At 36.1% G+C, this 13,908-nt stretch overlaps 1 protein-coding gene across 2 annotated transcripts in view; it reads right to left on the bottom strand.

The window, feature by feature from the left end:
* Nucleotides 1-13,659, bottom strand: part of U2surp (U2 snRNP associated SURP domain containing) — a 51,335-nt gene extending 37,676 nt beyond the window's left edge. For both annotated transcript variants that reach the window (XM_010608167.3, XM_010608168.3), the window contains exons 1-4: nucleotides 13,531-13,659; nucleotides 5,069-5,113; nucleotides 3,574-3,705; nucleotides 1,161-1,259 (exon numbers count right to left, since the gene is read on the bottom strand). In XM_010608167.3, coding sequence (XP_010606469.1) covers nucleotides 1,161-1,259; nucleotides 3,574-3,705; nucleotides 5,069-5,113; nucleotides 13,531-13,575 — 321 coding nt within the window. In that variant the 5' untranslated portion in view covers nucleotides 13,576-13,659. The remainder of the gene's footprint in view (nucleotides 1-1,160; nucleotides 1,260-3,573; nucleotides 3,706-5,068; nucleotides 5,114-13,530) is intronic.
* Between the last annotated feature and the right edge of the window lie 249 nt (nucleotides 13,660-13,908).

Below are 13,908 nucleotides of genomic sequence, written 5' to 3'. Positions count from 1 at the left end.
AACCAGAATCACAGGAAAAGAATGAAAATACAATTATGAGAGAATAGCTTTTACAAAAGGAAAATAAAAAGAAATCAATAAATGGGGGAATCACAACTTGTACAGCATTACAAACAGTGTTAATAATTTATGCGAAAAAGGAAGAGGCAGCCAGTTAAAAGAAACAAGAAAAATTGATCAACTTTATACATGGTAAAAGAAATGCAAACTTAAAACTACACCCAGAAACTACTTTTCACCTGGTAAATTGGCAAAATTCCTTCAATAACATTCTCTATTACCAAGACTATGGGGAAACAACCACTCATAAGTTACTAACAAGGATCAAAATGTCCCCGTCCCTACAGAAAGCAATCTGACAATATGACAAATAGAACTACATTTACACATTTATCATTCAGCCAAGTGGTCTCACTTCTAAAATTATATCCCAAAGATACATTAGCAAAGAAAATTAAAAACAAAAAACATGCAAGGTGGTGCACACCCATGATCCCAGCACTCTGACAGTCTGGAGCATGAGGATCTCAAGTTTGAGCTCAGCAAGACTTTGACTCAAAATAAAAAATGGTTAAAGATGTAGTTCAGTGTGAAGGCCCTAGGTTCAATCCCCAGTACTGACAAATGCGTGCACACACACACACACACACACACACATACACATGGCCTAACACTATCCATACCAGTGTAATCTGTAAAGACAAAAGACCAAAATACCAAATATCCACAATAGCATTTTAGATGATTAAACCACTGCACACAGCTACAGAAAGAAAATAATAATTACTATTTTCATATCGGAAATAATTTCTGAAATACATTAAATTAAAAATACTATGTGGGGGAAAAATATACTATACATAGCACTCTACCATTCACCTCAAGAAAGTCGGTAAAATATATATATACACAGATTCTCTTACTTATACAAAAAACATACAGAAAAAGAACCAAAACTGAGGAAACAGGTCATAGGGCACAGGGATAAAATCTGGACTCTTCCAGTTATATATGATGTGATAAATTGGACTTGAAATGGATCTGAGAATACCCAGAGGTCAAAAACTCTAAGGAAACAATGCTCTACTGCCCATATATTTACTACTCTATTAGACACATTTCATTTCCATGGATAACTCAAAATATATTTTAAACATTACCTTTTTCTTTAACTCCTCCTGTTCCTTCTTACTTAGTGTTCGTTTAGCTGTACTCATTTTTCCAATACTGAATGCTTTAAGTTTGTTTTCCAGAAGAGGCTGTCCAAAAAAATAAAAAGCATGTCTTTACTTACTAATTCTTAACGGCAACTATAAACTTCATACACCTCAACAACAACCAAGTTTTCAGAATAGCTTTCTATTTTACAATTTCACTGTGAGCCAGGCGTGGAAGCGCACGTGCCTATAGTCCCAACACTCGGGAGGCTGAGGAAGGAAGACTGCCATGAGGTTGAGGGAGACACAGCTCAAGGCCAGGCTGAACTACACAGTGAGACTGTCTCAAATAAATAACAATAAAGTTAAAATAAATAAAAAATTAAAATTTCACTGTAAAGTAAAGCTGGGGTTGCTCAAGCATCAGGTGCTGCCTTGGGCTTGACTCTGACATATCGATTCATTAAAGAATGTTTTTACTAGCTCAAGGTCAGTAATGTACAAAAGCCATTTTTTAAAAAAGCTAAAAACAAACGATTCAGACACCAAAGCTTAGAAAAAGAGTAAAAGCAACTGAGGAGGGAAAACAGACATTTCTGGGGAAAAGTAGCAATGATAGAAAACATCCTGAAATATAGAGAAAGCAGCATATATTTCCATGGTCGAGATATCTGCTATCTATAACCCCCATATCAGGTACTTTTATCATATCATATACTTTTATAATTTTAATAAATTATTTTACTTTATCAACAACACTTATTTATGAATATAATTTCATTTCCTTTTCTGTATCACAAACAGTATTTCAGATTCCAGTTAAAGTAAAACCACATTAGTTAATTTCGAACACACACTGAATACTCATCTGAAAACACAAATCAATATAATGCTTAAAAAAAAAAATGATTATACAAGTGGAAAATTCCACAGGAACCTGACCTCTGTGATAGGTGCAGTCAAAATGCAGGTACACTAAAAAAATACAGTATAAAACTGCCCTTAGGATATGGGTATAAAACATATATTAAACATAAATTAATTCTATGTTTAGACTTGGGTCCTGTTCCCAAGATAACTCATTATAAATATGCTAATAGCCCAAATCTAAAACCTGAAATCCAAAATACTTCTGGCCCAAGTACCCTGAATAAGGGATGTCCAATCTATATAAGAAAATGTTTAAACACTCCACTTGTATAATTTTAGAAGCAACTTCCTTCTGAAATATGGACTAAATACCCTGTAGTCTTCTCATTTTTCAATCAATTATTAATTTTTGACTAATCACCTTAAAAAGTAGATTAAGTATAGCCTAAAGTATCAAAACCTAAACAAATTACAAAATGAAACTTTACCAATTCACTGGTTATTAAACAGGCTTGCCCTTGGGAAATGCAGAATGGATGAGTATCATTCATGTGAACTATTTTAAAGTTATATTAAAATCCCTTTGAGAAAAATATAGCAATTTATAACCCAAAAGCCAATAATGGATTTCAATTGATTCAAAATAAAACTTTTCTCTGTAAACAGAAAAATATTTTACAACCATTTAATGTTGAATCAACTTCAAAAATTTAAACACAGGTTGGGGATTTAACTCAGTGGTTCTGCCGCCTGCCTCGCAAGTGCAAGGACCCGGGTTTGATCCCTGGTACCAAAAAGTAAATAAACAAACAAACAAAACGGGAACCTTATGTAAAATTTCAATTAAAAATGTAATTTTATGGCTCATGGCGAGTTTACTGAAAGGAATGACTGAATTATCCATCATGAAGTTTGCTTATACAGTTTTTGCAGAAACAAAAAAAATATTAGAACTGAAAACTGGACATTTGTGTTCCTGGGCCAGTTATTTAGCTCAGTGGCACCGTGCCTTCCTTGTAAACACAAGGACCTGACTTCAATCCCCAGTAGCAAAAAAAAGTGTTTCTATAAAATGCTTCTCAAAACGTATTTATGCTTAAAAATATTAAACAAGAATAAAAAATGTGTTATCAGTGGTTATTATTTGCTGGTAATGATTATTTTTGTTACATTTAAAAAAAAAATTATTTAGAACAGGTAAAAGAACTACAGCCCAAGAACACTTTGCAGATCTTGAAGTAAAAAAGCTCCTTCTCTGGGCTCCTGACTGACCCAGGCACAAGCAGCACCTGCTCCTCTCTGCTTCCCAGGCTGAGTAGATTCGCCCTCTCAAAAACAGGACCGCTTTAATCATCTGTATTTTCCATGACTGGTACTAGGCATTTGGTTCAAGGAAAAGATAAATCTGACCATAACTACGTTGCATATAAAATACTCCTTTGCCAAAAATTGAATAAATGAATTGAATGAATAGCCCCTTTGTTTTTAAGTAAAATTAATGACAGATCAAGATTAGCACTCCTTTCTTATGTTTACCAATACTCACTCTTGAAAGATTCTGATGAGGAGAATCACAAAGGTTTTCACGGGTATTTTCATTCCTATAATTATGTTTTCTTGGGCTCTTAGGTCGTGTCCGACTTGGCATATCACTATCTGAAGGTCCAGATGCATCCATCTTCAGCAAGGTAAAAGGAAAAGAAAAAAGCTTTTAAAAAGTCACACATACAGTACTGAAAACTAGAAATAATCCATGTATTCAAACATTGACAAATTTCACTATTGCCCTTAAAATACCATATTCCTTAACGTCCTCACTGATACCATCAGCAAAGTCCTTAAGAACAGGGAAAGTCTGCAATAATTTTAACCGTACTTGACAGCTCCAAGGTGCTATTAGTAGGAGTTTTTCTTGAAGTAGGTTTTTTTTCCTTCATTTTTAAAAAAAAGTGCAAAATACCCAAGTCTGATTAATCATAGTTTGTATGTCAGTTGTTCCTTAAGTAAAAATGGTACTCACTCCATGAAAAAAAAATAGCAAATTTGGTTTCAACAATCACAATTTTTTTTTGGTAGGGAGATTGAACTTGGGACCTTGTTCTTGTGAGGCAGGTAGCAGAATCACTGAGCTAAATCCTCAACCCTAAACAGTCACACTTTGGTAAGCACAAAGTATATTCTATGTGCTTCTTATTTCATCACCCAAGTGATAAAGATACACAAAAGTCCAGACTATACTTTGTATTGCTTCACCAAAAATATTACTCAATGAAAAAAAGCGGTTTTTTTTTACTGTGCCTGGTGGGGAAGACTACAATGACTACCAGTACATTTTGATGTTACTTCCTTGATTCATCCTAAGGTGCCAATGGGTTAACAACTGATTGCTCTTTTACTATCAGTGCAAATGTCTACACAGTGAGAAAGACAAAACATTCCTTAGTATTACAACAGAAGAGGTTTAAATTTAGAGAATCCCTGAAAGTCTCAACAAACCACAGTGGTCTCTACACCACACTTCAAATACTGCTATAGTAACATGTAGAGGAGTATTTACTGCAATATTAAAAATATCTAAAAGCAGTCAGGCATGGTAGATAGCACATGCCTATAATCCCCAGCACTCAAGAGGCTGAGGTGGGAGGATCACTAGGAGTTCAAGGCCAGCCTGGGCTACACAGTGAGGTCAAAGTCAACCTAAACTACATAGTAAAACCCTGTCTCAAAAAACAAAATAAATCAAAATATCTAAAAGCTTTAAACAAAAAGTATACACGGCCCACCCACAGAGACATAACTTAATGTTAATTCTCCACTGTGAAACATTATGATACTATTAGAAAAAATAGACTAGAGTTATGCCAAATGATTTGTGAAGATATCAGTAAGTGTTATATGCGATGAGAAAAGTGTATGTATAATGAATGCAATTAGGGTCAATGTATAAGTACACACATTTATATCTGTACAGCGTAGGCATACGGATATATTCAAAGACAGTTACATTTTTATTAAAAACAAAGGTTGTTGTTTATACTTACATGTGCATCTGAAGATCCAGATGAATGAACATCTGATGATCTAGTCTGCAAATATTAAAAATAATAAAAGTCAATATTTAAAAGATTAGGAAATATCTTAACTAAAAATGTTTCTCATATTATATAAATGTAATTTCCCAACTTTTAGAAGTTTTCTCAGCTAATAAAACAAGTGCAATTTCTGACTTACAAAAAGGTTCTGACCCAAAGTAAATGCACAAGTCAATGCATATTTTTAAAAATAATATAAATGCTAATGAAATGAGACATAATTACCTTTTTATAGCATAAATTAGAAACATAACCACTATTTTTGCAACAGAATTTATGTGCAAAAGCTCTTCCTAAGTCAAAATACTTTACTTACTGCCAAAACACTGCCAGAACAAAACTTTTTGGTACAAAACAAAGAAACATTTCTTTCCTTTTCCATTCACCCAAAGCCACATAAAGTGGACCCTCAGGCTGGGAATGCAGCTCACTTTGGTAGAGCATTTGCCCAGCATGCTGCATGCCCTGGCTCCTGGGGTCAATTCCCACCACTGGGAGAAAAATGTGGATTCTAACAGTAAGAAAACATATATAATACCTAGTAAAAGGTACAAGTTACACTACAAATATAGTTCAAAAAAAGGAAAAAAATATCATAGAATCCCCAAATAAGCCACTGTTTGAAACTTGTAAGAGAAGTGCTTCTAACTCAGAATACCACAAGGTGAATTAGAAGAGTTCAGTCAAGGAAGTTTAGTCTTCAAACAATGGCACTTCCTAACAATGTCAACTACTGGAATCTTACCTTACAGATTACATATGGCACAAAGTAATTTGTTTTTTCCTCATACATCTAGGGACAAAGAGGCAGAGCTATAAGATTATTAACTAAATATTGCGCTGTATCTTTCTGAAAATTTTACAGAGACCCAGAATTTGTCACTGAGCTGTTTTTATTTTTGAAAGTATTATGTAATTTAAGTATTAAGAATGAAATAAAAAATCTTGAGATCACAAGTATTTCTCAAGATCCCTACCTCTCAGTTCTAGATTTTAAAAAAAAGACATTAATCATTAAAGTTTTAGAAAAAAATAAAAGATTTGTATGCTTTAGAACAAAGCAAATACAGGAAGATCCACATGGGTCCACACACTATTGGTTTTATCTTATCCCAACATAACGCTGAAGAGAGCTGACCAACTCCTCTAAACTCCACTGTAGCCCTAGACAAAAAGCCCTAGTCAGCCCAAGAGGCTGCCCATCTTTACTCTTTTTTTCCTGCCCTCAACTTTTTTTTTGAGACAGGGTCTCACTATGTAGCTGAAACTGACCTGGAACTCACTATGTAGCCCAGGCTGGTCTCAAACTCACAGCAATCCTCCTGCCTCAGTCTCCCTAGCGCTGGGATTACAGGCATGCACCACCATGCCCAGTTGCCCTCAACTGTTTTATTATAGCTCCTATTCATTCTCTTCTCTCAACCATTTTGTTTTGACACGGTCTCACCATGTAGTCCGTGCTGGACTCCCAGCAATCGTCCTACCTCAGTCTCCTGAGAGTGCTATGCTGGGATTTACAGGCGTGCACGACCACACTTAGTTCTTTGGGGGTTTGAGACTCGTCTGGTCCCAGCCATCCTTTCTTATTAAAAGCACAGAGGAAATGTTTCTACGTTAAAACTTAACTTTGTGAAATATGAAATACACTTTGAAACACAACTTGAACTCTACACATCTGCAAACATCAAGAAATTAGAAAATCCAAGATAACAAATGTTCACTTTTACAAATGAAAATTTTCCAATCACCAGGCTGGATGAATTTTTAAAAGAATCAACTGCTTCCCAAAATACCAGTATTAACCTGGTACTTAACAAAAATCCTAATCATAACAGCAAGGAAAATATAGTAAAGCACCTAGAAACCAACTTAAGAAATACAATGATTGTAAAGAAACCACAAACTTTATGGAAAGATTGAGACCAGACATTTATCACTGGTACGCAGCTATAGCAACACAGCATTCAGAATGAAACTTTTTTAGACTTCAGATTAACAGAAAGATACATATAGTAGTAAGATTTTTGATTGACTGACTGACTTCAAAAGTGGTTGAGGTAAGCAGTAAATATAACACCAAAGAGACAGAGCCTCTTTCCCATGAAATGAACTGTATTATGTCTTGGGTTGTTTTCCTTACTTGAAAAATACAAACTAATGATACTTAAAGATCTAAAGTCTACAGCACAGCTCCTCAGTCAAATGAAAAGAGTCAAAAGCCAGGAATGGAAGGGCAGAAGGGAAATATGTGGTAAAAAAGCAGCAGACAAAAGAGAAAGTTATCTCAGGGCAGAGAAAGCAGATACTACAGATATGGGGAAAGACAGAAAAAAAATCCAAAAGAATAAAGTATAATTCTGATGGCTTCTAACAAGATAAAAGTAAAGACAAGTACACTAGATCTTATGGCCCTTTATCCTCCTGGGTGAGAATAAAAACTAGTATTTTTTTCTTGCTCCTATTTAACTTCAAATGAAAGTCCCACACTTGAGTTTTCAAATTAGCAAGCTATCTACAGCAACTTTATTCCACTACCACCATACTGCCTAGCCATTCCCTGTCTCCTAAATATATTATTTCTCCTTTTATCCTCTAATAGCATTAATTTTTTTTTTTTTTTTTTTTTTTTTTCCAGGGGATTGAACCCGGGTCCTTTCCCTTGCAAGGCGGGCCCCCGAACCGTTGAGCTAAATCCCAACCCCAATTGTTCTTATTTTTTTTTTTTTTGGTACCAGGGATTGAACTTGGGTCCTTGCGCTTGCAAGGCAGGCCACCAAACAGCTGAGCTAAACCCCCGGCTAAGAGCATTAATTTTAATCTCCACATGTTTAAGAATTTTTCCTACAGGAAGCATATTAACACCTTTATTGTACTAAGGTGACTTCCAATTCTTGACCTTCAATCTTGGTTACCCTTTGAGTTTCAATCCATTCTCAGTCTCCTGAACATCTTCACTTGAATGTCTGCAAGTTCCTTAAATGTCACTCATCTAAAATTTTTTCCAAACTAGTTTCTCCTCTTACCTTTATTTCTGACACTGGCAGTAACTCTCAATCACTTATAATCTGGAAATATCAAGATGATAAGAGTACAAACTCTGGAATCAGACTGCCTGGTTATATAACTCATCAGCTTTGTAACTGTGAGGCCTAGTTTTTTCATATGCAAAGGTGAATAGCACCTGTCTCAGAATTGTTTCAACAGGAAAATATACATGAAACACTCAGAACTATATAACTCAGTAATTGCTCAATGCATGTTAGCCAGGAGAAGCATTATAACAGGGTCATCCTGGACTTCTTATCTCCAATAAAGAGATAGTCAAATTCATTTCACCTCTAACATAGCTCTTTTATGGGTACCCTTCTTATCCTTTCTGAAGAACCACTGTGGTTCAGATCTTTTTATTTAACCACTTATGGGGCACCTCTTATTAGTCCAGTGTAGTGCCTTGCTTAGAGATATACATAAAATATGATATAGCTCCTGCCCTTAAGAGCTAATAAATTTTTTTTAAAAGGCAAGTAAAACAATGTAGTTTTGCCACGGGAGTACAGAGAGCAGGCAAATCTTAATTGGTCAGAGGAAGGAGGGTTGTTAGGGAAAACGTTCCAGGAGAGGAAGAGGTGAGATTTTTGAAGCAATCTTCAGTATGCCAGCAATAACCTAACTGGTGATCCTAACCCTCAAATCCATCTACACCATTCCTCTGGAATAACACTCCTAACAGGCTTTTCTGTCTTACATTTCTCAAATTTTATATCCTAGTACCTCATCTTTCCAGTTTTTGCTTCTTTTACTATCCATGCAAGTGCCCTCTACACTGGCTAAACCAGACTATTTATTAATCCATTTCTCAGCAATTTAATTATTTACCTCACCCATCTTTTTTTATGCTCCCATCTATACCTTTCAAAACTCTGCTCACACTCAAAGGAACCAATCATATTCTTCTATGCTCTGAAAGCTTCCTCCTACCCATCTTCATTCAAAGTAGTGTCACTTCATTAGATACTTCTAATAGCTCTTCCTTGTACTACTGTGTGTTTTGACTTTTTTCAAGATAGCATGTTCCCTCAAAGTGGGTATAGTTTTAACATTTCTACAACATTAAGCACAAGATCTAGTAAGAGTCAAAATATACTTGCTGACTTGACCTGTTCAAACAAGGACCTACCACACAAAATTATACTACACTGTCAACACACTATGCTGTCCACTCCTTAACAAGCAGCAGCTACATAGCTTAATAACATTATCCAAGCCAAACAAAAATTTCCACATCTCAAAAAATTTATAAAAGCATTAAGATAAGCACTATGTATATAATACATATAACAAATCTATGCTGTATCTAAACTGAGGAGGAAATTAGTTTTTAAAAAATCAGCTCCTCAAGGAAGACATCAGACACTACCAACAATCTCATGTTACTGGCAAATGCATCTTGCTTTCAATAAAGTTATTTCAGGGCTGAGGGTATAACTCAATGATAGAGTACATATTTGCCACATGCAAGGCCCTGGGTTTAATAGCGAGCACCAAGAAAGAAAATTATTTCAGCAAAACAGCTAATAAATGGCAAATGTCAAAACCACTTAAAATAACATAAAAGGCAAATAATTGTAATATTAAGACCTTGCTTTAAAATTATACGTTTTTATTTCAAAAATTATGCTCTCATAAAAAGCAGTAGTTTTCAACATGTATACCAGATGATCTCTCATTGGCCACAAGGCAAATGTCTATCTTTCTTATATTTATTTTCCAAGGAAAATAAGTTGCAGGAAGATGAATCAAAATAAAAGCTGGACTTTCAAAAAACAATCAATTCTGTACAGTAAGATAAATTTTTTAAACCATCATCAGCAGTCATATACCAGTACCAGTGCTACAGACTTAAGTTTCTAAAAAGTACCATTCAAGAAAATAGAAGTTCATATTTCCACCTTTCACCCTAAAATACAACTAACTTAATCCAAAAATCTAAGCACCCTATATTTTAAGAGAAAATTACAACCATACCATAACAAAGATTCAGTATAAAACTAGCAAGCTATGAAGAGCCTAATTTTTAAGGTTTGTGTTTTGTCTGGGGTTTTTCATATTTAAATCCTAACAAAAAGTAATAAATATTTAAAGTATTTAAGTATTAGAAGGCCTGGAAAGTACTAGAAGTAATAAATACTTAAAGATTAAAAGCCTTAAAGAGATCCTCATTTTACCTAATTTTTAGTGATGCTTTTTTGTTGTTAAGCAAAGGCCATGAAGATAGTTCCCAAAACAACTCAGTACTAGATATTCAAGGAAGCCATTATTATTTCCTGTTTTATCCATTCACCTAACTCAATTTTTGATGGCATAACCAAAAAAAAAAAAAGAAAAAGGCACTGTCACAAAGTGAAACAGAAGGGCACATAATTCCATTCTATTAGCAATATTACTAGCACATGAGAAACAGAAAGAAAACAAAATACCAGATTCTCCTAATGCCATCACTTAGATGAGCAATGCAAACAAAACAACTCCTAAAGTCAAAATAACATTAGTTTTTGTAAAATAAATTCTAAAGAGTTATGTTTAACAATTTTATAAGCTAACAAGTACAGGCTCAAGCTCTCACATCCCCCCAAAATCAAAATTATGATATGGCACCAAAACCTCTCCCCCATCAAGGCAATATTTTAATCTAAGGATAAACATCAATAAAATTCCTAAGAACACTTCACATCACTGAATTCTACATCTGTCAAGCTTTAAATTGAAAAGTATAATGAAATTACACCAAAAATAAAATGGCATGAGTGTATCTTCTTCATAAATGACAATTATACATATAGGTAAGTCATTTGACTATAAATAAAATATAATTTTAAAGCAGGAAGAAACTGCATAGCTTACCTTAATCTCTTTATTTGATAATTAGACATTAACAATTTTGCCATTACTAACTGTAAAAATTCTGTAAACATTTTTAAATTAACATTTTTCTCAATGTCTTGAAATATGATTAATAAGCATTCCAATCCATATCAATGAAAATTTTACTACCAAAGATGAAGGAGCATAAGAAGGTTATCTGTTCACTCTATCTGTATCAGATAAGACAAGCCATTTATCTGCTCTCTGCAGAGGAAAATCAAAATATAGGAGCTAGAAATTCTGAATATTGCAGTGCTATCCAAAATGATCTTATACCTTCCTTAATAAATTCTGACATGTTCGAAATAAAAAGCAGTTTAGGCAATCACATGAGAGCTCATGACTTAAGATTCCAAATTTCAGGATTAAAAGTTATCCTGACTTTCTGAAAATCAGATACTTTTTAGTTCCTCCAAGGACAAAAAAAGAGAAGGGAAGATTATGCATGTTATAGGCATTAACTCCATGTTTTACCAACCTTGTAAAAAAGAGATTATATCTGTAGTTTAAAAAAAAAAAAGAGGCTTAAGAGTTTAAGCAATTTGCCTCAATATTAATTATAGTCAAGATATAAATCCAAATTTCTTATTATCAAAATCCACAATCTTTCCACTACATTATAGTTTCCATATTAATTGTGAAATAAAGACTCAATACTTTTGAATCCAAATATACTGTTAAACATATCAATAGGTGATAATAGAAGGCAATGTAAACTGGAAGATTTACTAACAGAAAATCCAATCATTCCTTTGTAAGGAACACATTCACAACCAAGAGAAGTACTGTTTTAGAAAGAAACTTGAACATACAAAGAGGGTCACTTAAAACATTAAGAAACAAAAATCGTAATTATTATGGATCTAGCTAGCATACATACATAGTAATAGTTCCCCAATGCTATACAGAGCTGTTTTTGTCATGTGCATGTAAAAGAGAATGGGCAGAATATGAGCCTCAACACCCCAAAGGAGAGGAGAAATGAACTAGGGAGGAAGGAAACCCCTTGGTAAAGGTTTGATATAAAGCACCCAAACTGGCCCCTTACCAGAGTTTAACTTAACTAAAGGATGTCAGGTAAGGAGGCCGTTACTAATTACAAACTAAGTATTTGGTGTACTTTCTTCACCAAGTGGCATACAGATTCAGCTTCATTAGAAACTGAGAAAGCAAGTACAAAATGGGTTACTACACTTCTCAGAACAAGTAGCAAATACATGGTTCTTTCCTTTTACCTAAACTTCATTTTCTTATAACTGTCACAATCTTACACTTTTATGTCCCTAGAACCTTTAAGTGTTACACATCTTGTATCAGCATCAAGAAACATTAACAAGTACTTCATGGCAGTACTTATTACTTTTGTTTGTTTGGTTTTTTTTGTACCAGGGATCAAACCTGAGACCTTGAGCTTGCAAGCCTCCACCACTGAACTAAATCCCAGGCCCAGTACTTACTACTTTTAATATTGATTTCCAGATGAGAAACTCAAAGCAAACAAACAAAAAAATTACATGACCCATGAGCTGCCCAAGATGACACTAACCACAATTTTAGTAAGGCTAAATAAACTTCCATAACTCCTTGGTTTCACAGGACGTGCACTCGGTTCCCTGTAAACTCAAACGCAATTTATCTCGGGTACCCTTCCAGGGTACTGACATATTCCCTTCAGCGGAACACACCACACAGAGGCAGAGACCCTTAATCTACGGCCCTAAATAAGTACTTATTTTTCATAGCCGCGAACGCCTTTAATCTCAGAGCTCAGCAGGCTAAGACTAGGAGGATCGTCGCGAGTTCGAGGCCAGCCTGGGCTACATAGCACGCCCTTGTCTCAAAAAACAGAACAGAAAAGTACTTGTTTTTCACTTGCTGGAGTGAGGTAAACGCCACGTGCAGAGTGTAACATTAACCTTGGCGACGCAGCAGTGCAGAGCTACATTGCTCCCACCTCTGCACTTCCCACCCCGCGTCCTTCCACTATTACTCTTCCCACCACAAACTTGCGACCCTAGGGGTTATTTGGTCCCTGAAAGGCGTGAGGGGAACTAAGGGAGGATAGAAGCGAGTGAGAAACAAAACCAAAGAACCAAGAAAAAAAGAAACTGGTACTGAAGCACCGGGAAGCGATTCCCGCCTCTCACGGGCGCTGTCCGGCGGCCTCAGGGCTCAGCACGATACAAGGCTGCGACTTCATGGCTTCCCACCGCAATGTGAAGTTCTGATTTCACGTCAATACCAAGGAAGGGCCAAACTACTCACGCCACCACCCAGTAGGCACGCCAGTCTCGTGAAGAACCCAGGCTGGGACTGGGGGAGACACCAGGCCTCTCAACCTGCGCACCACGATGCGGCGGGGCCCGGGCCTACTGTTGCGACCAGATCTCAGGTACCCAGCCCAACCACCTCTTGTAGGCGAGAACCGTCTGCAGGCCTCAGACGACAGTCACAGACCCACTGACTTACGAAGAGTTCTAAGAAATTACCTTCGAACTGGCCTTCTGAGATCCGCCTGGCGTTTTGTCCGCCATCTTGAGCTTCGCCCCTCCTTCGGCGGCAGCAGCAGCACGGGCGAGTCGAACACCGAACAGTGGATCTCAGCGGAGCCCGCCAGAAGCCTGTAGGACTGAAAATCGACTACCAAGATGATGGATGCAGGCAGAGCTGTGTCACATGACTTCCGGTGTCAATAACTTCCGTGACCTTCCTACCCGGTTGGTTCTCGCTCGTTTGGTATTCCTCGAGGCGTTTCCGGTGCCGGAGATTTACAGATCTCTTTTCCTCCCTTTCGGGGCCAGCTGATATTTAACTTTTTTTTCTTAGAGCCAACCCTTGAAGATTCCTGGGCGGGAAGGGAGCCGCTC

Source organism: Fukomys damarensis, unplaced genomic scaffold, assembly GCF_012274545.1.
Source record: "Fukomys damarensis isolate Sample0158 unplaced genomic scaffold, DMR_v1.0_HiC HiC_scaffold_37, whole genome shotgun sequence".
Taxonomy (NCBI): Eukaryota; Metazoa; Chordata; class Mammalia; order Rodentia; family Bathyergidae; genus Fukomys; species Fukomys damarensis.
Note: the sequence above shows the minus strand (reverse complement) of the source record. Positions and strands in the feature narration are given on the sequence as shown.